The following is a 22596-nucleotide window of genomic DNA, read 5'->3' on the forward strand; positions in this document are numbered from 1 at the left end:
CACCTACTATTGGTATAAATTACTATTTTATTGGTTGTACATTTGTTATATGTTGTTTTGTCACTGTTACACCACCATGTTGTTGTACGTGAATGTGAAATTGATCATATACTCTTAAATAAATAAAAATGTATATACATATGTAAGCACGCAAGCAATCTCAGAGAGGAAGCAAGGTTCACCCTCTCAAGAAGGATGTTCCAGGTACTGTACATGGCATTGTGATACAGAAATGGCAGAGTGTAGCATTATACAAAAGACACCCAAAATCTTCACCAAAAATAGAACAAGTATGTATTAACAAACTATTGTACATTCACATGGAGGAAAAAGCCTCAACAAACCTAGACCACTATTAGATTTGATCCGTTATAGGTTTAGTTGCAATCACGGGCATAAAAGACCTTCAGTGAGAACCTCTACTACAATAATTTTTGTAAAAGTACTTAGCGTAAAGAACTGTTCATCTTCGTAGCAGCATTAAACAATCCAGATCCGCCACTGACGATGGCCGGAGTTTTGAGAAACCGTGGCAGGGTTCAGCAGAGTCTTGCTAGCGGAATCTGTTGCTAAGCACCTTCAAAGAAAATATAAAAATTAAAAACATATCTAGAGCACAAACTGACTCTAATATTAATACATACTTTCTTAAATTGCTCAGCTTTACTTTACTGCTGCTTAAAGGGCTAAAATCTCAAAGATGACGTCACCAGATTTAAAAAAAAAACGCCAACTGAGAACCCACCAATCACTTTTAGAGGCGGGGTTACAGCATTGCAAATAGAAAAAAATGGTGCCATTCAATTTTCCCATTCAACCCATTCGAGTCAAGAGTATCCAATTTATAAATCTACCGCTGTTCCCTTTTTAACAGCCACTTATGTCTATCACCGCCATAGCAAAGGTAGAGAATAGCATAGAGAAAAGAATCTTGCCTGATGAGTGGAGATTGCGAGGAAGGGTTCAGGGGAGCTTTGTCAATAGACAAAGTGCCTCAAGATGGCTGCGCTCTGTTAGGACGCTTTGAATCGCACTCCTCCTGAAAATGCCTAAGCGCCGAGGGAAGATAGCGGCCAGAACCTCCCCGCTTACTCCCTCATTACCGGGTCCAATAGACCGATTTGTGCGACCATTGGGGGTTAACCAAAACGGCGGAACGCCTCCGGTAGGGAACGCTGGCAATTGGGAGATATCAGCTTCCTCCGGTCTGGATACCACCTTGAGCCCCACCGCACGCTCTCCACCTCCTCAGCCGATAGGCGCAAGCTCCTTCCTGCTGGAACCGACAGGGTCGCCCCAAGTGGGAATCAAGGACTCAGAAGAACGCCAGTTGGAGAGTTCGTTTACTACAATGGAAGGAACAGAGGGCAGCTTGCCCGAGGAGTCGCCGCGGTCTGAGAGGAGAGGAGCTGAGGAACAGGGTGAGAAGAGTGGACAGTCATCTGCAAGGTACGAGCTTCCTAAAGAGTTGATAGTTAAACCTAAGGAAGTAACGTTGGATGTATTGTGGGACTTAATGTCTACACTGGGACAAATATTTTTCAAACAGAATAATGACATTGCATTGAGAGTAAACTCCTTGGAAGTTGAATTGCAAAAAAGAGAAGAAGAGGATAAGGCTTTGGATGAAAAAATGGATAAAATCGATCAAAGAATTGCGAAATAGAAACTTTACAGCCAATGATGGCAAAGGATTTAACGAATCTAAGACAAAGAATGGAAGTATTTGATAACTATACCAAAAATCATAATCTGAGATTTGTTAATTTCCCTAGAGTTCCTAATGTAGCCCCTCTTGAGATGTTAAAACGTTACCTACATACTGTTTTGAATATACCAGTTCAGAATTTACCACCATTCTCTCAAGTTTATTATATTCCAGGGAAAGACTTGAATCCGCTTGAACAGCCTTTAGAGGTTTCTCTTTTGCTTGAATCCTCTGACTCTGAATTGGCAACAGCCGCCACTCTCGTGGCGACTGTTGCATTATTGCCTGACAAAGATTGGATCTTCCGTCTGTTTTTCCGGAATAAAGAAAAACCTTTTTTAGGTTTTAATATATTGCTTTTTCCTGATGTCTCCAAAGAGACAAGAAGACGGAGGAAACAATTTTTGCTCCTTAGGCCTGAAGTTTTGCACTTGGGGGGTACCTTTTTTTTAAGATACCCCTGCAAGTGCATAATTAGGCTTGAGGGGAAGAAATATGTATTTACAGATCCTGTCCATGTCTCTGCACTTGTAACCTCAGCGAAACAGGAAAAGGGCTAAAGAAGAGATATTAACCCTACTTAACAGAGAATGCTTAATCCTGTATGTTTAATTTTTCCTTTATTTTATTTTATTTTTTTTCTCCTATTTCCGAATTCTTGAATCTCAATTTATGGACTTGAGTGTCATGCTTCTTGATAAATTTTCTTTTATTATTATATGTAATTTCTTATTTACTGGATGCTTTCTAAAACAAGATTGTTTCTTGTATGATATGTTAAATGAATAAATAATTAAAATAAAAAATAAAAAAAATAGACAAAGTGCCAACAAGCAACCACCCCAGCGGGTTGACATAATTTCTAGCAATGACTTATGCATGGCTGTATCATTGCAAGAAGGCCAGCCAGTCGGTGCATTATCAGAGGGAGATGGGGGGGGGGGGGAGTGGAGGGGCAGGGCCAGTACAAGAATATTTGGCACCCTAGGCGAGCCTTCAGCCTTATACCCTTTCAATTAATTTTCAGATCCAAAACTCATCAGCTCCTCCCTCCAAAATTGTGATAATTAAACTCTACACGAAGGATCATCCTACAATCCTACAAAAACTCAGAACTGAACATCATACCTTTCAAAATTAAACTTTGTTTTGCTGATAAAAGTACATACTGATGGTTCTTTCAGTTTGTTTGGCTGTGAGAAGCTATTACTTTGCTTTGACTTCAGCTGCATTTTGTTTATTAATTGGGATTTATTAACCACCGTTATGAAGAGATTCACCTTTGTTGTCCCACTAGATGTTTACCCTAGGTGACTGTCTAGTAGTGCCTAGTGGGTGAGCCAGCTGGGGGGGGGGGAGGGGGGCAGGGGCAGGCAACTGTCCAAATGCCTAAAGGCAATCAGTAGTAAACATTTTATTGGAGGTAAGAGAGAAGAGGCAGTTTGGAGCTACAGAGCGAATGTACACTAAAGTCTCACTTATCTGATCTTCACCTACCTGACATTCTGGATTATCCAGGGCCAGCTCAAGGGACTGTGGTGCCCTGAGCCAACTTTTACATCGGCACTCCTGCCCCCGATTCGGTAGCGGTAGCAGCTTCCCTTCTATTTCGTCCCCTCCCACTCTACTGGTGATAAAGGGCACCAAGATCACAAATCCCAATCTGACATCTCTCCCTCCTCAATTGCAGAGGAGAAGGAAGACAGAAGGAGAGATACCAGACCAGGATTTTGACACCCTTTATCCCTAGCACCTTGGGCCAGTGCCTCACCTGATCCATAGGCTGATCCAGCCCTAGGATTATCCGACATACGTTGGTGATGTCACAGCGTTGTTACTGAGTTGCACACGGGTTTCTCTTTCTTGGCATTACGTTTAGTTATAAGGCAGCTAGGTAAGATTCTTAGGCACATTAAGTTTTAAACTCTTTTTTTTTTTTTTTTACTGCTTTTTGTTTTGAAACATGCGTTCAATATACTGTGGAACTCCATTATAACGCGCCCTGCATTAATGCGAACTTACTTATACTGCAATCATGTTTTGGCTCCTCTGTCGGCAATGTCTAGCTACACCGGGGTGCCCCTCCCGCTGTCCCTGCATGAAAACCATTCCAGCCAATGTTGAGCCACGCTGGGGTGGTCCACCCCCTTCCCTACATGAAAAACACTGTAGCCAATGTCTAGAGTGGGCCTGGGCCTACTCTTGGGTGAGCTGTGTCTACGTGGCTGAAGACCTCAGTCACGCTATCGGAAGACAATGTTGATGATGAGGAAGGTGATGACAATGTTCCTCCTGCTCATCCAGAGTCTATAGAACATGTTGAGGCAAGTTTGAGGTGGCTAGAAACCCAGGATGTGGACAGCATCAAAATTTTACAGCTATAAAACATTCTTGATTTTGCAAGAAGCCAACAGTTTGCATTAAGGAAACAGACCATGCTAGATAACGTTGTACAGAATATATACATAGTTCAGCTATAATGCTGACAGTTGTGTGAATGCTGTCTTGGTTTGTAGCAAATAAATCTTTTCCAGTAGATCAATTTTTGGTTCAATTGTGTTCATCTTCCATTGATTCCGATATAACGCGATCCTGCATTTAATGTGATGATATTTTATGGCTCCCAATCATTGTGTTATAATGAGGTTCCACTGTACCTCTATTTTATCTCTCATCCACTTTTCTGTATTATCCAACATTTTGATTATCCAACAACCTGTCGGTCCCATTTACTTCAGATAATCAAGACTCTACTGTACTTGTAAGTGAGAAGTTTAAACTGAATGCAGAAGCAGATGATACATGACACTACTGCTTTGTCTCTGACATTCTTTCAAGGGCAGAATTTTACAGAGGCAAGACTCCAGCTTTCTCACAAGCACATCCACAGAGTGTGATATCTGCTGGGCTGCAAACCAGGGGATTTCAGAGTCAGAGTAATCTTGGTACTCAGATGAAAGTTAGTGGTGCAGAAAGGAGCAGCTGCTTTCTGTTTCTTCTCTTGAAGGCTGATATACTAAGCTGTGGAATTTGTTTTGTATGAGGGGCTTCACAGAATGAAATACCCAAAAGTTCAAAAATGTTGGCATTTTAGTATATGCATAGGCAGTGGAATGTCCCTACCAACATTTTGTCCCACGCAATTTCAGCACCCATGGAGATGGCGAGGCAGGGACAGAGTTTGGTTTGTTTTGTCCTCCCAAGCAACGAGATGTTCTGTAGTTCCTGAACATGTGAAAATGAAATTCACAAGAAATCGGTACTCTTCTGTTAAACTTTCATGCATCGTGGACTACATGTAAAAGTGTATTTAAGTTTATTATTAATGAGCTGCTGGGATGCAAAATCATGCAAAGCAGCTCATTAACAATGCAAGGTGCTAGGTAGGTGCATTTGTGAGTACACATTTGGTTTGTTTTGATGCCTTAAAATGTTAAGTGCGTGTGCATATACCTAAGAATTAACGTGCAAACAATTGATTTGCACGCATACAATGTGTGCACAAACAACAAATGTATGAAACAAATCAAGAACTGAGTTTGATTCCCACTTCAGGCACAGGCAGCTCCTTGTGACTCTGGGCAAGCCACTTAACCCTCCATTGCCCCCATGTAAGCCGCATTGAGCCTGCCATGAGTGGGAAAGTGCGGGGTACAAATGTAATAAAAAAAAAATATCAGGAAAAATCATTTTAAAACAACACAAGCTTTTCCTTGTAGCCCTGTAATTCTCTTGTTAGGTTTCCCTCTGTGGGGTCTCTTTCTTTCCTTTCTCTGTTCTGGCCTTTATTGTAGTTCCTTTCTGATTTCCTACTTTAGATTGTACACTGCTATAATTCTAGGACTGAAAAGCAGTATAATAAGAACCTTAATAAACATTAAACGTATACCCCCTGTTTACAAAGTTGCCCCAGCGGCTGTTGGGGCGGTAATGCCGCCAAAATCCATTCGCTTTGAATGGGCTGTGTTGGCATTGCTGCACGGCTTTGTAAACAGGGGGGTAAATGAGTCACTCTTTGGCTGTGTAATTCCCTACGACTGCAAAAACAAACACACAAAACCTTTTTTCACAGGCCCATTTTTGCAAACAAAAGAAATCAAACAACCCCCCCCCCCCTATAAATCATAGTGAGGTGTATCCCTAGGGACAAGGGACTGGGATTACACACTATCATTTTATTTTCTGCAGGTCTGCAGGCCCTAGTGTTCCCCTTTGCATGTAGTAGCCATTGTTTAAAGCAGGAGTGTCCAACCTTGGCCCTCGCCAGGTTGGGTTTTCAGGATTTTCCCAATTAATATGGATGAGATCTATTTGCATGCAATGAAGGCAGTGCATGCAAATAGACCTCATGCATATTAATTGGGGAAATCCTGAAAACCTGACTGGATTGCGGCCTTCGAGGACTGAGGTTGGATGACCCTGGTTTAAAGTGACTGCACAGTTTGTGTGACAGCGGCATTAAATCTCTGCTAGGTCAGTACCCCATGAGCCTCCCCAGTCTCACACTGACTCAAATGTTAGAGAGAGTCTCCCTGCTGCCAAATCCCATTCCCTCTGAAGTCTCATCTCCTTGCAAAAAATGCAACCAAAGCCTCCGCTTGGGCTCCCCATCATTCCCTAACCTTTCCAGAGTATTCATTCTCAGATGGAGGAATGATCCTTGTTTGCATTTGCCCCAGTGGTGCCATCTTGGAATGGCTGACCCCTAGCGCTATGTTGGGTCAAAACACTGGAATCAACGTGAAATAAATTGTGGTTCTTTTAAACATGGATTGCCTGGTACTTGGATATTTTCTGGTACCTGGATATATTTTCTGATATACAATAATAGGGAAACCACAAAGCAGACGTGGCCAATCAAACCGGGTCATGAATGGCAGGTGGAATTAAAACTTTATTGAGACAGATTCAGGGGCCCTTTTACTAAGCCGCGTAAGCGTCTAGGTGCACCCAACACGCACACGGCTACCATGTGGCTCTTGCAGTAATTTCATTTTTGGCACATCTGATATCGCACAGTCGAAAAATCATTTTTATTTTCTGCTGCACTTATCAGACATGTGCCAAGTGGCATTTGGTGCACATAGGTTATTACCACCCGGTTACCATGTGAGACTTTACTGCTAGGTCAATGGCTGGCGGTAAGGTCTCAGACCCAAAATGGGTGCACGGCAATTTTGATTTTGCCGCACGTCCATTTTCGGCAAAAATTTTAAAAAAAGGCCTTTTTTACAGGTGCACTAAAAAATGATTCTGCGCTCGCCAAAAACCCGCACTTACACTACCGCACCTTAGTAAAAGGACCCCTGAAAGTTTTAATTGCACCTGCCATTCACTTCTCCAGTTTGTGGTTTCCCTGTTTGTGCTGCAGAGTTCGTCTTCTCCTTTTCCTTCTTTTCCTAAAAAAAAAAAAAAATAGAACCAACCAATTTTCAGTTTTAACATTAGATCATACTTAGATGATTCTTCTATTTTATGGGAAAATATTTAGGGCTGATCTAAGTGTTTCACATTGCCAAAATCCATCTGTACAACAGGTTTCAATTGATGCCTTCATACTTTGGGGATGGGGAGGGAGATATTTCACATTTTATGAGTTCTAAATCTCACCAATGTGTTTTTCAGTCCCTGATATTTCTTGTCCGTGACTGGAGCTTTCCATATGAATTTCCTTATGGAGCTGAAGGTGGAACTAAATTCTTGGAGAAACGTCTTAAGGTTTGTCTGGAGTGGTTGGTAGATTATTATCTAAGGTTATTTACAAATTGCAATTGGTTTTGGAGCCGTTATTCCTTACGGAAACAGCCAGGATATTTCAGTGATTAGTGAAAAAAAACATTCATTGTTTAGTATTGAAATATGATAAAAGCAAACTGAAGGTGTATCAGTTTTGAGGTTCTTACTGGACAGTATATGTAGCATGAAAATGTTTATTTTATTCTTTTACTGTCTTTCCTTATATACAACAAAGCAGTTTGCAAAAGTATTAAAAGCAAAAATTTAGTTTATTGATTTTATATACCATCTAAATTGTGGAGGAGTGGCCTAGTGGTTAGAACACTGGTCTTGCAATCCAGAGGTGGCCAGTTCAAATCCCATTGCTGCTCCTTGTGATCTTGGGCAAGTCACTTAACCCTCCATTGCCTCAGGTACAAACTTAGATTGTGAGCCCTCCTGGGACAGAGAAATATCCAGAGTACCTGAATGTAACTCACCTTGAGCTACTACTGAAAAAGGTGTGAGCAAAATCTAAATAAATAAAATATCAAGGCAGTTTACAATAATTCAAATAAAATATACAACAACCACAAGGAAACAATTGATGGAAGAGACAGAGAGAAGAGAATGGAGAGGAGGAGAAGAGCATTTGAAATGATATAATGGAGGCATGAATGGGAATAATCAGTCAAAGAAATGCGAGAGGGAGGAAGAGCAAGCATCATTAACCATCCAGAATTTGCTGCCTTTCCACCCCACCCCTCCCCCACCCCAGTCCACAAGAATTCTAGGTCTAGCTGTCAAATGCTAATGTAAAGAACCAGGATGCAGGACCTGTCCCAAAGTGTTGGTAATAGGTTCTCCAATCTCAGTGGCCAAGGCATAGCATTTCAAATGGTAAAAGGCCATCTGTGACGAAACAGTGGGTTCCTAAACCTGTGAACTGTATTATTATGATGACATGTATTTCTCCTAATTGGCCAGCAGATGGTGCTTGTTTTATGTTTTAAAGTTATTGTAGAAAAAGACTTTATCTTTTCCAGTTTAAGCTTATGGAAAGGCAATTTGCAGTGCCATTGGCCAGATACTTTCAAAGTTGGTGCTCTGGGCTTTGATTTGCCCTGGAGTTCAAATCTAGTCAGGAGTTACTGGATCTTCCCCAGTCTCAGCTAGGGAGTGGAGAGAGAAATATCTCTTTCCTGAGGCCCTGTGAACAGTTATATTTTATAACCTGTGAGTTAGCTATATTTGCTGAATTCCCCAGCTACTACTCAGGTAGTAAACACATGTTTTGATAGATTTATAATTGATCCATATTCAGTTACTTGTTATTGGTTGCTGATTTCACCTTTTTCTGTTCACTGTTCAAGTTCTGTGATAATAAACCTATAGTTTATTAGCTCTGCTGTCCTGGACTGACTTAAGAACCCAGGTTTGTGTTTTTGGGTCTGTGAGTTCTTTCTGGGAACTGTGGAACTCCTGGGAGTGTGGCCCTAGTGCCTAGAAATCACTGGGGAATAACTTGTGGGTGGAAGATTTACCTAGAGGCAAGTGGAACCTGCATGGGGTAGAGGGTTGGCTAGTATAGAGCAAGTGCCCAGGTGTAGGCAGGCCTAAGCAGTGCTGGGGACAGACCCTTTAGGTGGCTGTGGGGCTAACCCCAGGTGGGTGCTAGGCATTTCATGACAATGTCTGATGAATTAATTCTAAAAGAATAGTATGGGAAAGATAAACAAGACAAACAGAGCTGAAAAATTGGTGGAATAGCCAATAGAGGTAAGCGAAGGTCCTCAGGTTACATCAACGTACATAACACACCAAGAAGCTGAGGAAAAGCAAGATATCAAGCCAGCCTTGAAAATAGAGTGACTGTGCACCGATCTTAGGTAATAAAGAATAAGGTTGTTGAGTTTAGGGGCCAGAGAGCTAAAGAAAAAGAAAAAGGTTGAATTTAAATACTGCTACGAGATTTGATGATCTAAGGTGTCTGGTTGGGGAGTAGAGAGGGAGTTAGTAGACCAGATAAGTGCTTGGGGTAACCAAGATCAAGTGCTTTGAATGCCACAATCAGAATGTAAAATGTAAAATGTTAAATCTATAAACATCAGGAAGCCAACAACGAGAAGCCAACAGAGGGGTAACATGATCAAATTTCCAAGCAAAACATAGAAGTTTGATGGCAGTGTTTTGTACAAGTTGCAACTGTCTTAAAGAAGTGCTGGACGAGTGAAAAGAAGTCATCAGACTGAACTGAGCCTCACACCACTGAAGCAGAATTTCCTCTTCTGTTCTGTAAGATGAGCCACCATCCCATATCCCTTTTCAAAAATGGGGAAAATTAATTCTTAAGCATTTTCCTACTTCAAGATCTATTTGTGCTAATGTTTAATACATTTAATACACCCCTAAGTGGTCATGGAACACATTCCTGCACCTAATGAAACTAAACATGAAATTCAGCCACAACACAGCTGTTAGGAAACAGGTTGTGGTAACGTGAATGAAGGCAGGGCCTGGAGCCAGGATAAATACAGCAGGTTAAGGTGAACAAAATATTTTATTGAAGGTGCCAGGTAGGGATCCTGTTCAACTCACAGATGGGAAAAGAAAAGTGAACACAAAACATGTCCTTCTATACAAGAGGGTCCCTCTGTGGCCTGCTTCTGCAGGGCCACAACATGTAACATATGTGGCTGGGCTGTAGTCTGGCTCCCCAGAGTTACCAGCACAATTGTTAGAAGTTCACTGAAGCTGGCCTGCGACCAGCTAGGTCAAATATATTAAAGTACAGGGTTCCAAGTCAAATTTGGCCTACTTGACTGTAGCGATTGCAGTTCATATATAAGTGGTGCAGGCATATGCAGTAGATGTTGCTGCTTTCCTCTGGGCCTCCTTAACCTAGCTGTGCCCTGAGCTTTTGTACTTCCTAGTTCCTGCTCTCCTAGTTTCACCCCTTTCCTGTCACTTCTCGCTTGGGCAGGTCTATGGATTTTAAGGTGGTTCTGACACTGTGAGGGAGTATCCTTAAGGGGAAGTGGCAGCATCCTATAGACTCCCTCACATAGGTCTTATAGTGTTAAGAAGAACAGTGAAATTTCTTTTAGCTGGCAACCACCATGTGGTGTCTTCCAGGGCTCTTCATTATCACTGGTTTTGTTTAATATTTTTATGACTTTTTTTGTACCATTCAATTAGAAAATAAGCACCTATATTCTTTTGTAGATGACATCTTTATCTTATTTCCAGACCTTCAGGATAGGGACTCAATTAGAAATTGTGTTAATAAAATAAAACTATGGGCCCTGAAAAATATGCTTATTTTGAATTCAAACAAAACTAAGGTGTTGTGGTTTAATAATTCTGACTGTGAGAGTTCTCTTATAATCCCTCTGAATGACGATTATTTTACTGTGGATCGTTCTTCTAAACTACTTGGTGTATTTTTTGGACTTTTCCCTTTTTTTTTTAAAATCCAAGATAATAATTTATTTTAAAGGGCATTTTTTAAGCTTAAACATCTTAAACTTGTTCAGCCCTATTTCTTTGTGGATCATTTTGCTCTTTTAATGCAATATTTAATAATGACACAATTAGATTATTGCAACTCATTATGGGCCTTTTTTACCAAACCGTGCTAGTGATTCCCGCGTGACAATGCTGATGAATTGTCGACATTGCCTCACCGTGAATCGCTAGCATGGTTTAATAAGAGAGGCCCTATATATTCGTATCTTGACCAAATTAATGAGAAAATTCAACTCATGCAAAATACTGCTACTAAACTGATATAGGGCTCTAGGAAATTTGAGAGAGCTACTCCACTACTGATGAAGCTACAGTGGCAGCGAGAGTCATGCTTAAGGTGGCATGCTTTGCATTGCATATAAAAACATTTTTGGTCAGGTACCTTTATGTTTAATAGAGTTAATTATTGTTAATCTGCTCATGAGCCCTTGTGCCAAGGCTAGGAAGGACCTTGGCCAAGACCTAGGGTAGACCAAACAGGCACTAAGCAATACCACGGCCACTAAGCCCCGCACACTCAGGACAATCAACAAGCACCACCAGAAAATGGAGATAGACCACTCAGGCGGGCCGCACGGTCAATCTGGAACCCACTCATACAGAGTCAAGAGTACAGGCCTTACGGCCGAACTGGAACCAAGTCATACACTAGGGAAGGGAAAAGAACAACGAGGGGTCCCCAAAGGGACTAGGGCTCATGCAACGCACACAGCACTAGCTAGGGGCACAAGGGAAGGGTGACAGACAAAAGCTGGCAGATACAGACTACAACCAGAGGGAAAGAATGCAAACAAAGGCTACACAGAAACACAGGTAGCAGAAGGCAAGGCCCACAGGGAAAAAGGGAAAGCTGGGGACAGAATGGGACACAGTAGACACAGACTGTACAAGAGCGAAGCTCCACAGGAATGGCTAAACAGGGAAAAACAGACTGAAGGAAAAGGCTGCTCTCAAATAAAGACAGGAAAGAAGCAGGCACATAAGAGTACTGAAAGGGATAAGGCAGACACCAGAGAAAGGCTGCCTAGCAGAGGCAGGGCTTACAGAAGGCAAATATCAAGCTCTGCACATAAAGGGTTAACACTGAGGAAAGGGAAACGTAAACAAACAGGAATGATTACAATGGACAGAGATGCTGCCTAACAGAGGCAGGATTTACAGAAGGCAAATACTAAGCTCTGCACATAAAGGATTAACACTGAGTAAAGGGAAACTTAAACAAACAAACAGGGACGAGCTTACCACGGACAAAACACCAGAGCCAGGCAGAGGACAGACTCAGGTGCAGTGAAGTGAAGCAATCAAGCACATGCTGGTAACAACCAGCACACACAGAAACCACAAGCAATGAGAAAAGCAAGCAAACTCCAAAGAATACACACTGTGCCACAAGCACAGACTGAGTGAGGGAATCAGGCTCAGCTGACAGGAATCAACGCTAGAGCATAGGCTGTAGGGAGAGGTAAGTTTAAATAGATCTGACTTCTGACGTCTGCTGCTTCAGACGTCAGCTCAGTCCCTCACAGGCCAATCAGAAGTGAGTCCCAATCATTCCCCTGCCTGTCTCAGCAGAATCTTAACAATTATACTGCCAGATCCTAGGAAAAGATCTCAAATGATTGATCGTCATCTATTAGATCCCCCATGCTTCAAAGGTGGATGTTTTAAGAAAGTTTTCAATAGCTCTTTTGTGTATCAGATTGCTTTGATATGGAACAAACTTCCTATATCTGTTAAACAACAACACTCATATTTTTCTTTTTGTAAAAGTTTGAAAACCTATTTATTTCAGAAATGTTATGCTTGTAAGTAGAACTTGTTACAGCTTTTGATTAGTTCTTAGAGAACTATCTAATCTAAATTGACATTTATAATCCACTTACTCCCTATGATGGTCCAAAGTGGCATACAATAAATTATGTGGAGAAAAAAACACAGAAGTGGAGGAATATGAGTCACTAATGTGAGCAAAACAGGAAAAACAAGGACGTAGTGTAACCAACACAAAGGCACAAGGGAGACCGTGATTAAGCCAAATTGAATGGCAAAACGGGTCCCGTTGGCCCAGGGAGAGTCGCTTGAATAGTGATATGTTTTTGACTGAAGATGCTTTAAGGCTCAAAGCCATTAGAAGAGTTGGTTGTGAAATTTCAAACTGTGAATATCTTTGAAGCAAAATGGTCATGGTTGTTTCTTCTCTCTGAAATGCTAGAAGTTTGGCATTTTGTGAAATCACAAGAGAATGGTTCTTTTGGATTGTTTGATTGCATTGAAAGATATTGAATGTTTGTACTTTAATGAATAAATGTGTTAAATTTTTACTCCTTTTTGAGAGAGATCTTTTAGACCAATTAGAGACTGGTCAACATCAAAACAAAACAATCCAAATGGATAAATATACACACATATTGATAAAAACATTCCCCCAAAAAAAACATTTCAATACAGAGTTAAAATCAAAAACCAATAAGTAAATAAATAATTATTATACACATTGAAAAAATCTTTAAAACAATCCATTTAAAATCAAAACAGATGACCAGGAAAGAATTAAAAATAAGATAAAATAAGAATAAAAGTGCCCAGTGCTAGAAATGTTGACCTAAATGCAGTGAAAAGGAGAGCAGTATAAGCACAGTGACTGTTGATGTGATAAGTGAAAATATGGCAAACTATGAAAATGTATCATACAGTCAAAAACAACCACCAGATAGTGATAAAAGATATAGCAATGTGAACATAGTGGCTGTAAACGTGATAAAGTGAGTGAGTGAGTGAAAAAACAGTAGCATTTAGTGCAGAAGCCAAAAAGACAGGGGATTTGAATATACTAGGAATGCAGCGTATATAGCAGGCAGATATCAATCCTTCAGTGGTATAAACAAGGAAAGCACTGTACCTTTAAAAAGACACGGAGCACACTTCGAAAATACGGGTACCGTAAAATTCTGATGTTGCCAAAATAAATGGAGCCACTGTATAGGTATCGGTCTATGTGGTGTCCCAAAATGAAATTATTTTACTGTAACAAGCAACCCATTATAGGGTATTGATACACCAAAGAATTTAATTCACTCTACTACAAATCAAATATTTCTCAAATAAATGAGGGGTCTTTTTTCACTAAGGTGCGCTAACAGATTTAGGACTTTTCTTTTACAAAGCCTCACTAGCGATTCTTGGTGCAGCAAATGAGAGGAAGCCTTTTCAATTCCTATGGGCTTCCTCTCATTTGCCACATGGGAATTTCTAGCACAGCTTTGTAAAAGAAGCCCTTAGCGCGTGCTAAATGATAAGATGCTCATAGGAATATAACGGGCATCTTAATATTTAGTGCACATTTGATTAGCATCGACTAAGGGCCCTATTTACTAAGCCATGCTGTAGATGGGCAAACTTTTTAGCGCATGCTAACGCTAGAGACACCCATAGGACTATAATGGGTGTCTCTATCGTTAGCATGCACTAATCTTTAGCGCATGCTAAAATGTTAGCACGCCTACAGCGTGGCTTAGTAAACAGATCCCTAAATCTGTTAGCACACCTTAGTAAAAAGGACCCCTAAGTTTTTAATCTTTTACGAAATAAAATGTAAGAATGATTCTTTAAGCATGGTGGAAAATTGTTCCAAATCAGAACAGCCTGATGAGAAAAAGAATTCTCCAATAATTGTTATTATGCAGAAATATTTGTATAATTTTCACTTAGGTATGGGCTATGATTGTACAATGCTTTTAACCTATTGGAATTTAGTGGTTTATAAAACCTAGAGGATAGAATAGAATGTTTCCATCAGAGGTAACCCTGGGAGAGGCAATATGACAGCCATGAAAGCAGAGTTTTTCTGGAATTTTCTCTCTTTTCAGAATATTCTGTACTACTGATATCCTTCTTTGTTTCAGCCCCAACAGTCAATGGGTAGTAAACTGACATTTTCCTTTTTTAATAGGTCTCGGAGAATCAGCATGAGGAGCTGCAGAATGTTCGAAAACACATTCATTCCTGTTTCACAAACATCTCCTGTTTCCTGTTACCTCACCCTGGACTAAAAGTGGCTACAAACCCCAATTTTGATGGCAAATTAAAAGGTTGATAGATTTATTATTTTGGCTTTTAGGAGCTTTAGGTCAGGCAGATTCCTCCTGCTCCTTTAGGTTTCCAGTTCCAATGGAACCAGTGGCTCCTGGCATTATAAGGCCTTTATTCACAGTTACTTGAGGATGTCCCCTGCCATCTCCTCCCCCTCCCTAGCTCCCCCACACACATATTTATATTTCCTTTCCCTCTCCCTCTATGACCCGGTTACTAATGTGACAGTCCTGAGTATTGGGTCAGAAGAAGCCATCCTAGTTTGAAAACACAGTGGGAGCTTTGGGGCACTCGAGAAGATACAAGATGTGAGCAGGGAGGCTATAGCTCCCTGCAGAACCGACTGAACATAAACCCTCAATTTATATTTCAATTAACATTTACCCTCCCCCCCTTTTTTTAGGGGAAAAATGTTATCTCGGTTTATATTCGGATGGATTAATATTTGAGTATATATGACACCTGCATATAAAGAACTATAAAACTAACTCCTTGGGTTTTGTTATTGTTGTTTTTTTGTTTTATTTTGCTTTCCTTTTTTGTTTTGCTTTTAGAAATAGATGCGGCATTCATTGAACAACTGAAAATACTGATTCCTTGGCTCCTCAGTCCTGAGAACTTGGATGTTAAAGAAATCAATGGAAATCAGATCACTTGTCGAGGTCTCGTGGAGTACTTTAAGGTAAGGACTATATGCAACTGTCATCACCTTCTGTATTTGAGATGAAAGTGAGAACTGAAGGAATCTGGATGAAAATCTCTTTGTATGTTAGTGAGTTGAGGGGCTTATGGTTGTGAACACTGCTTGCTTTCTCTCAAAGGCAGTTGCTATCCAGTTTGGTCAAGAGAGAACTCTGTAACACAGGCAGCTGTGATCTCCATTGCCACCCACACAGCACCAGGGCCACAAGCCCTCCAGTCATGAGTGAATTAAAAAGGGCCACAGCTTTATATACAGATTGGGAAATATTATGCAGTTGAGTCAAGGTTGTTGGACTACCCACAGTAGGTAAGTCTAGGGAGTCTGAAATTCTTGTGTCTGTCAGCCCATCGTAGCTAAGCCATATGAGCACCCCGTTCACAGCTTGCATCGTCCCCAAGTGCCCCAAGGTTTCGCTATGTTTCTAACCAAGGATGGCCTCTTCAACTTGCCTGCATCCAATTCATGCATCTCAGCTTCTTCAGGCACTCAGGGTGCCATGACATACCACCTGCCTGGTGGATATAATTTCCAGGAACTCTAGTAAATGATGACAAAGTACCCTGAAGTTGATTAGGTAGTTTCAGTGTGCTCTCACTAGGCTTAGCCTCCAAGCAACCCATAGTGGTCTAATTCAGTGCTTCTCAACCCTCTCCTGGAAGCACATCTAGCCAGTTGGGATTTCAGTATTACTATAATGAATATGTATCAGATAGATCTGCATGAATTGGAGACTCATTATATGTAAATGTATCTCATGCATATTCGTTGTGGCAACTGTCTAGGTGTGCCTCCAGGAGAGGGTTGAGAAGCACTGGTTGTAAACCCAGAATCTTGTCTTTATCCTGATTCCTTTCCCTCAGAAAACATGCAAGTAGGTACAGCAACATATCTTGAATTTTGATTCTTTCAAAACTTCTTGTAAGACAGACCACTGATGCTAAAAGCAGTTCCCTCTCCAACTGTCCCTCCTGATCCCTAATCTCACAATTGGACACAAAGGGGTGAGTTCTTTATATGGTGCTGAAAAAAAGTGCTATTCTATAAGCCGCGCTTAAAGTTAGGCAAGGTTTGTAGAATAGCACTTACGCCCAGGACTGGCCATTTGCACCAACTGAAACATGGTGCAAATGTATGCACCTACATTAGGCTCGTATCCCCCCTCATTCTATAACAACACACGTAAATGTTAGGAATGCCCTGTTCTGCCCATAACCCTCCCATTTCCGTGCCTCCTTTTTCAACTCACACGTAGAATTTAGGCGTGGATCCCATGCCTAAATTTACATCTCCATTCAATCTAATTAGTGCCAATTATTGTTAAAAAGCCAATTATCACCACTAATTAGCTTGTTCTTCAGTTAAATTGTGCATGCAATTTGAGCGTGCGCTCAAGTTTGTGTGTGGAACTTTTAACGACTTTTATAGAACGGGAGTAATTCTCTACAGGTCGCCTAAAGTTAGGGGCTGGGATGCTGCATACTAAGTGTGAATTCTATATCAGCAATTATGCATGTCATTGAGCATAAGTCCGTAATTGCACACCTAACTTTGGGGGACTTTTGCAAAGGCACGGTAGGGTTTTTAGTGCGCACTAATGATTAGTATGCGCTAAATGCTAGAGACACTCATAGGAATATATGGGCATCTCTAGCATTTAGCATGTGCTATTTTTAGCATGCACTAAAAATGCTAGCACGCCTTTATAAAAGGCCCACTTTAAGTACGAGCACTAATGCAGCTGAACTGCTGGAGTAAATGCTTGTGCTCAACTGTTGTTAGTGAGATGTGTAACTGATACAATTCTGTAACCCATGGCAATGCCCTTGACCTACTCATGCCTTTCCCAGGTCCACGCCCCCTTGCAGTTGCACACTTTGGATTTTGTGTACACAATTTATAGAATACTGACTAAAAGCAGTTATGTGCATAAATGCAAATTTGTATAATTATTGGCAATTATAGCCTATTACTGGTAGTTAATGCCAATTCGCAACTCATTAATCAATTAAGTTAAAGTGTAACTGACACTGTTCTATAACTTGCGTACACAACTTTGCACCCTAACCTATGAATTCTATAAAAGTCGCTAAAAATTGCATGCTTAAATTTGGGCGTGCGCCCAATTTGCAAGTGCAATTGAATAATGAGCTAATTAGCGCCACTAGTTGGCACTAATTAGATTTAATTAAAATATGCACACGTAAATTTAGGCTGTTTTCCCTCCCACAGGTCTGGGATCATTGCCTGTTCCCCACTTCCCCCCATCACCGCTGTGATTGCAGCTTACATTTCGGCCGTCTGACAGTGATTCACAGAGGCACTTAGGGCCTTCCCTCTGCCAGTCCTCACATAAACAGGAAGTTCCTTCAGAGAGGGCCGGATGTGGCAGAGGGAAGGCCCTGAAGTGTCTGCGTGAATGCTGCTAGCGACGGGCCAAAAATGTAAGCCGCAATCACAGCGGCAGGGGCGAAAGAAGAAGAAAGAGGCAGTGATCTTGGACCTGCAGGAGGGAAGACAGCAAGGGATGCTGGATTCTGGGTGGCTAGAGTGCACCATTTCTGGGTGGGCCTCAGGCAAACGTGGGTGGGCCTGGGCCCACCTGTAGCTATGCCCCTCTGTCTTATACCAAGATCACTATTGTCTCCTCCCAGGCTGCAGAGAATGAAGCCCTCCACTGTCCTTCCTGGAGTAGGGATCCCCTCTCACTCTCACTGATTCTATCTTTCTTTCCCACTAAAACCCATGACGGCCATCCCCAGCTATGTGCCTATTTTATCTCTACTTTCTGGCCTCATGTTGACTTTTTCTTTTGTTTCTTTCCTGGGTCCCACAGGTAGTGATGTTTTGCTGACCGTGTGGCACAGGAACCAGACTACAATGCAAGATGACCATTATACAGCAGCTACTGTAACAGCTGCCAAACAATCTTTTAGCTCTTCAGATCCTAAATAATATGGGGAAATGTTTATCATTAATCCTCCCTGTTTGTTATATAAATCAGCATAAAGGAGAAAAAACTTTTTTTATGTCTTGCTAATTGTGATTAAACAATTAAGTGAAGGTGCTCAAAATCTTAAACCTGATCCAGTCAGAGACAGAAAAAGGAGATCTCAATCATTGCACTGATCCATATAACAATGTTGAACAACTTTTGTAAATACTTATCTGGGGGGGGGCATTTCAATATGATGGCTAAGTTGGACTTTGGACATTTTGTGCTAAACGTCTCAAATCCGAATAGGAAATGTGGCAATTTTCGAAACAGCAAAACATCTATTCTATTTTTTTTATTTTTTTTTTTCAAAAATAGCCACATGCAAGATGTTTTCATGCTCTGTGTGTTTATCTTTTTGGGCCATTTAAAAAAAAAAAAAAAAGTGAATAATGTAGTAAATCAAGCCATTGGGATGTAGGAAGAGCCAGCATTCTTAGGAGACTGGCCACACAGACACCCCAAGAGAGCAATTCGACTCCCTAGAGGGCACTGCAGTGGACTTCATAAAAAAGCTCCCAGGTACACATCTCACCTTTATCCCTTTATACTGTATGCTGAGCCCTCCAAAACCTACCAAAAACCTATTGTACCCAACTATACACCACTACAATAGCCCTTATGAGTGAAGGGATCGACTATATGTGGGTAAAGTAGGTTTTGGGAGAGTGTGGGAGGGCTCACACTTTCCACCACAAGTGTAACAGGTAGACAGGGATATGGGCCTGGGTTCTCCTCTCTAGAGTGCATGCCAATGACCACTATACTACTTCAGCGACCTGCTTGCTGCTCTAATAAATCTGGCTATAACATCTGAAACTGTCATAGAGGCTGGTAATATTTTTAGTCACATCTTTGGGGGTGGGGGGTGAGAAGGGATCAGTGACCACTGGGGGAGTAAGGGGGGGGGTCATCCCTGTTAGGGCACCTTTTTGTGCCTTATTCATTCTATAAACAGGTCTAGACCAAAACGTTGAAATTTCAGCCCTAGACGTTTTTGTTTTGTTCCATTATGGCTGTAAAATGTCTAAGTGTCAGGAACACCCTAAGCCTGACCTAAGCCCATCCCCGAAATGCCCCCAACACGCCTCCTGCAGACAAATTACATAGATAAACATCTTCAAAATAGGCTTCAAAAATACCAATTTGGATGTTTTGAGAAGAAATTCATCCAAATGCTGCTTTATGACAATTTTTTGACATTTTTTCTTTAAAAAATGAGCCCCTAAGTCTTTTAAATATCACTTAGCTTAATCTCTGGATCCAGATGCTTAATCAACAATCTCTAAAAAAAAAAAAGCTCCACATTGAATCAGGTGTAGATATCAAAGTGTCTATGTGATAATATTCTGTGCTCAATAAAAACTCTCATGCAGCCATCCAGTCTGCAATTGTCCCATCTCTTCCGGTCTCATAAACCTGTTTCACATTTAGCATCTTCAGGAGACCAGACTACAAATTGAAAAATACCAGTCACAAAAAAGCATACTGTTTATTCTTGCTTCACCAAAAACATTATTATAACTTTATAAAAATCGACCAATTTCAAATTGATAACTTTTGGCGCTGCCACAAGAGAGGGAGTCTACCGTAACCTCACATCTCCTATACTTGTAAGATGCCAGCGCATGCACTGTTTAAATGTTCAACCTCGTCTTTCTCTTCCTGACATATCACCCTGTTATTTGTTGTGGCTGGATCAGGTTTAAGATTCTGAGCACCTTCACTTATTTATTTAATCACAATTAACAAGACATAAATACATTTTTTCTCCATTATGATGGAACAATCTTTTAGACCATCTGTGACATTATAATGGAAAAATCAGTATTTTCTTTCACAAAGGTATAGCTTTTACTCTTTCAAAAGACACCTTGACTGTTTGTCTATGCCACTGGAAATGCCTAAACCTATCACCCATATAAATATCGTAAGTTCCTTATTTCATATCAACTGTATTATTATAGCAGTTATGAAATAAATGGGGAAAACCAAATAGGTGGAACTTCATGGGGAGTTAAATAACGTTACTTTTAGAAAAGGGGTGAAGATGTATCTTTTTAATATTGGTCAAGTTGGCCTGTGGTTTGTGTTATGTTTTGTGTTGTCAATGTATTTTGAGATTTTGTTCACTGCCTGGATGTTTTCAAATGATGACAACGATTATGATGATTACCATTATTCTGAACCTGTTTTACTTAGAACAAGGTAGGAATTGGAATGCTCAGGTGAAGATGTTCACAGTTCCTCAGGTATTTTACGAAAAGCTCTGCTGAATGTGGAGCCTTTTGTAAAATATATATATAAATCATCAAAAATAGCAAGTTCATTTGATTTTTCTTGTTAGTCATTTAATACTAAATTTTTAAAAAGTCTAATATTTTTGAGGGAGGAAAAGACCTCAGATGCTCGGCTTGTTGCTTCCGTTTTTCCAACAAAAAAACTGTGCAAACATCCTCACAGGTCTGAAAAACCTCCCCTTTTTTAAATTTTTCTCAAAATATTTTACTTTAATTCTTTTACTGATCATATATTGATCATTTGTACTTGTTAATAAGATCAAATCTCCTGTTTCGGATTAAAGTCTTAGGACTTGAAAGGCACTTATTTGTTTCCAAAAGATTCTACTTTTTGCGTCTTCGGTTAGCTCAACAGAGCGCCTCTGTTTCACAATATGCTTCTTCGGAGAGCTAAACCGTCAGCGTCACTTTCTTGAAGTCCTGACAGAGTTCCTGCAAGTCCTCTCCGTAATGTCAACAATGTGTTTCTCCCATTTTGTGTCTGTGGGCCAGTCCCTATGAAGCACAGAAATATTTTCTAGGAAAATAATACTCTACGTCTGAATTGTTCTTATGTCCCAGGCATATATAAAGATTTATCAAGGAGAAGAACTGCCGCACCCCAAATCAATGTTGCAGGTATGTAGATTATTTTTGCATTCACATGGTGAATTTCAAGAGATGTTGAATATTTGTTATGCATGTTATGGGAGCTGCTGAAGTGACCACAGGCCAAAGTATGTCTGAACTGGTAGTGCTCAGGTTTAACATCACCTTCTGGAACAACTCAACATGATCCATCAGGTTAGCATGAGGTTTCTTCCAACTTTCACTAAACCAAAGCAAGAGCACTTAGGGCCCCTTTTACTAAGCCATGTGAGCGTCTACGCACGCTCAACGCGCGCCAAAATGGAGTTACCACCAGACTACCAGGCATTTTCACTCAGGGTAAGCAGGGCAACCACTGGTGTGTTTTTTTATGGGATTATTTGATAAGAGTGCTGAAGCACCTACATATCTTTATAAAACAAGTCCAAAACAGACACTTGATTCACCTCCCAATCCAGGAGACCTGTCGTAAAAGTACTGGGGTAGATATTCAACCAGCAGTGGTGAGTGTTTTAGCCGCTGGTGGCGTTATTTCTGCAGCTATCTCTTAAGCGGTTAAGTGCGATATTTTATGTGGTCCGATTTGGCTGCTTAACTTAGGGGTCCTTTTACTAAGCTGTGGTAAAAGGGGGCCTGCGCTAGTGTCATTACGTGTTTTTGACACGCGCTGAGGCCCCCTTTTACCGTAGTGGGTAAAAAAAAGGCTGTCTTTCTTTTCTAAAAAAAAAATGGCTATGCAATAAGTGAATCACTTGCTGTGCAGCCATTTCAGGGGTTGGGGTGGGGGGGAGCAATTACCACCACCCATTGAGGTGGCAGTCAGGGCTCTCACGCTAACCCAATGGTAACCCTTACTGCTGGATACGCATTGGAGCTATGAAAATAGAAAATATCTTTGTAGCATCAGAATTTTCTTTTACCTAAGTGCGCAAATGTGGAATGCATTACCAAAGAGCATGAAAATAACACATGA

General features: G+C 40.8%; 1 protein-coding gene across 1 annotated transcript in view; it reads left to right on the forward strand.

The window, feature by feature from the left end:
• ATL1 (atlastin GTPase 1) overlaps positions 1-22596 on the forward strand; it is a 91788-nt gene that overhangs the window by 41067 nt on the left and 28125 nt on the right. Inside the window, exons 7-10 of the mRNA XM_030214352.1 lie at positions 7334-7426; positions 14901-15039; positions 15595-15722; positions 21597-21653. Coding sequence (XP_030070212.1) covers positions 7334-7426; positions 14901-15039; positions 15595-15722; positions 21597-21653 — 417 coding nt within the window. The remainder of the gene's footprint in view (positions 1-7333; positions 7427-14900; positions 15040-15594; positions 15723-21596; positions 21654-22596) is intronic.

This window comes from Microcaecilia unicolor, chromosome 9, assembly GCF_901765095.1.
Source record: "Microcaecilia unicolor chromosome 9, aMicUni1.1, whole genome shotgun sequence".
NCBI classification, from domain to species: Eukaryota; Metazoa; Chordata; class Amphibia; order Gymnophiona; family Siphonopidae; genus Microcaecilia; species Microcaecilia unicolor.